Source organism: Pangasianodon hypophthalmus, chromosome 19, assembly GCF_027358585.1.
Source record: "Pangasianodon hypophthalmus isolate fPanHyp1 chromosome 19, fPanHyp1.pri, whole genome shotgun sequence".
NCBI lineage: Eukaryota > Metazoa > Chordata > Actinopteri > Siluriformes > Pangasiidae > Pangasianodon > Pangasianodon hypophthalmus.
The window spans coordinates 5,030,321-5,033,363 of record NC_069728.1 but is presented as its reverse complement, the minus strand read 5'-3'; the positions used below and the strand labels follow the sequence as shown (position 1 = coordinate 5,033,363).

General features: G+C 48.1%; 1 protein-coding gene across 1 annotated transcript; it reads right to left on the bottom strand.

Moving 5' to 3' along the window:
* Nucleotides 1-257: 257 nt before the first annotated feature.
* On the bottom strand, nt 258-821 carry LOC117599796 (nematocyst expressed protein 3-like). The gene has a single exon (XM_034313899.2). The coding sequence runs from the start codon at nt 819-821 to the stop codon at nt 258-260; it is 564 nt and encodes a 187-aa protein (XP_034169790.1).
* Nucleotides 822-3,043: the final 2,222 nt, after the last annotated feature.

Genomic DNA, 3,043 nt, shown 5'->3' with positions numbered 1-3,043 from the left:
AGGGCACCAGGGCGGAGCTGAAGGGCACCACAGCTGAGCAGGTGGGTCCGAAGATCCCCACGGTGGAGCAAATGACCACCACAGCTGAGCAGAGGAAAGCAAAGATCCCCACAGTGGAGCCGACAGCCACCACAGCAGAGCAGATGTCCACCAATGTAGAGCCAACAAGGCAGGTGCCCACCAAGGCTGATCAGGCTAGACTGGAACAGAGAGCACAGAGAGGTTGATAACGGCCTCTGCGGACGAGACAGGACAGGCTAAGAGTTCACAGACGGCCTCCATGGCCGTGACAGGACAGTCAGAGAGTTCACAGTGGGTCTCCTTGACCGTAACAGAACAGGCAAAGAGTTCATAGACGGCTTTCTTGGCCGGGACAGGGCAGGCGAAGAGCTGGGGGACGGCCTCCTTGGCCGTGACAGGGCAGGCGAAGAGCTCAGAGACAGCCTCCTTGGCGAGACAGGGCAGGCAGAGGGTTCAGAAGCGGACACAGATGACTCGAGAGGTTCTGCAGTGGAAACTGCCACCTCGGTAGGAGCTGGAATGGACGCCGCTGATTTGAGAGGTTCTGCAGTGGGAGCTGCCACCTCAGGAGCTGATGCAGAGGCCAACAACCTGGGAGGTTCTGCAGCGGGAGCTGCCACCTCAGGAGCTGGAATGGGCTCTGGAGCAGACTCATGGACTGGAGCGGGGTCGGGAGCGGATTCGAGGACTGGAGCAGGCTCGGGAGCAGATTCGAGGACTGGAGACTTGGGGGTAGACGCACGGACTGGAGCAAGAACAGAGCAATATGTAGCCCAAACACACAGGATGGCGACCGCCATTACAGGGAGCACTGAGGATAGGGGAAATGTCTCTGTGACATTTCTGGGTCCATGATTGGCCTGGAATGCTCAAAAAGCCGCTGGATCCGGGTGTGGCTGATTGTTCTGTAACATAGAGGGGTCGTGACAACGGAGTTGGGGATCCAAGTGCAAGGCTTTATTAACAAACGTGGTCAAAACAGGCAGGGTCGAGCACCAGCAAACAGTACAATACAAGGCAGAGACTAAAGAGTAATCCAGTACACAGGCAATGGTCAGGGCAGGCAGCAAACGATCAAAAACAAGGAAAACAGTCCACAGATCAAAAACACAGGGAAACACGGGAACTCGGAAACTCGGAATCGCTATAAACACAAACAATCAGCAAACTATGAGCGTGGGTGAGCAACTCTTATACAGGACAACAACCAATGAAAGCAAGACACATCTAACCCAGGAACCTATCCGAACATAACACACAAACAAGGGTAGCACATGACACAGGTGGGGCAAGGAACACATGGGAAATGGAGTCCTGAGAACAATGGCAAGCGTCCGGGGTGGAGTGCCCTCTAGTGGAGTCCATGGGCACTCCAGCTGGTGAGCGTAACACATATAAAACAACTGATTTTCACAAAATTTTCTTGATAGTAGTCCCTGTAGTGAACTAGCATGACAATGTCTTTTTGATAAAGACTTCAAAGCGTCTCTGAAAGTCTTTCTGAATAAAGGCTTAATACACATAATAAAAATAAGTAATAAAAATAAGAGAGAAAAGTTCTGTCCTCTCCTTATCAATCAAGATCTTTCCCATTTTTTCTGAAGTAATCATTTGTAAATCCCTATTAAAGATACAATCTTATCCAGATTTCTAAATAAAAGTGGAGTGGCATAATCTGCACCTTCCAGTGTAAGAATGTACAGATTTGCACACAAGTAAAAGAAAACATAAAGTGTCTCTCCCAATACTGGATCGTAAATTCCCCAGGTCAGGACTCCACTGTCCACCACTTGAAGGACAAGGGACACGTGTTTATGGACAACAATGTACATATACTGAACAAAGAGGACAACCAATTTGAAAACGAGGTCAAGTTGGGACAGTCATCTCTGAATAGTGGGGGTACGTTCTTTAATAAGTCCTGACATGTTTGCCTGTGTGGTTTTATGCTAATCCACTCTCTGTTGTCATGATAATCTCATGATCTCACAGGTGTGATTCACACAATGTTTAAATCAGGGGTGTCAAATTTTATTCGCAAAGGGATGGTGTGGGTAGAGATTTTTGTTCCAGTCAAGCAGGAGCCAGACCTGATTCCACCTGTTTAAACAGTTAAGATAAGATTGGGCACTCCTGGTTTAAATAACGTAGATTTCATATTATTATGTAGAACTGTGAAAGCTCCTAGAATGAATGGTAAAATGTCCTCATAGACTCAGTACAAGACGGGATTCAATATCCCCATTGTCCCACAACACCAATATTTCTTGAGAGTTGCCATCCAAAGACAGGTGTTCCACGTCGAAGTCCTGCCCTTAGGCGTCAATACATGCAGGCAGCCTGGTCACGTCTAACATCTAGAGGCACAAAGATATTGGTTTATTTGGATGATTGAATCCTATGTGCCACCACCAAGGAGAAGGCCATTTGGGACACTCCCATTATGGTGCTCGGTCTCACGGTGAACTCAGTGAATAACATCCTAGTACTGAAACAGACCACCATCAAAGTGAATGCAGATTCATTTAGAATGCTAAGCACCCTATCACTCCAGTGCGTGGCAGACATTACTACACTTGTCAATCCATTTCAGGCAGGTTGTTATGTGTGGTACGTGCTCCTGTTGAGAATTGTTGAACACAGCTGCAACAGTGGTCCCCTTGGGTCTGTCACAATTAAGTGGACCATCAGCCTGTGACTAAACCCCAAACACCACACATCGTCATCTCAGTCAAGGGGGCATAAGTCCTAACTTTTCTCATAAAAGAGGTCAGCTTGGTAGCAGTACCACATCGAAGAGAGAGCTAGTCATCATGAATGCCTGACTCACTGGCTGGCAGGCATTGTGGTGTCACAAAGGCACAGATGGCGTGTGGATCCCCAATGTGAGATGAGGACACATCAGTCAGCTAGAACTGAAGGCCTACTATCTAGCCTTGAACTACTTCTTATCAGTTCTGAGACATTGCCATGTGCTGGTCCATTTGGTGAGCTACGTCAATCACAAGGGCAGCACAAGGTT

Excerpts from the sequence above, each read along its gene's own strand:
- LOC117599796 (XM_034313899.2), bottom strand. The coding sequence starts at position 821 with ATGGCGGTCGCCATCCTGTGTGTTTGGGCTACATATTGCTCTGTTCTT.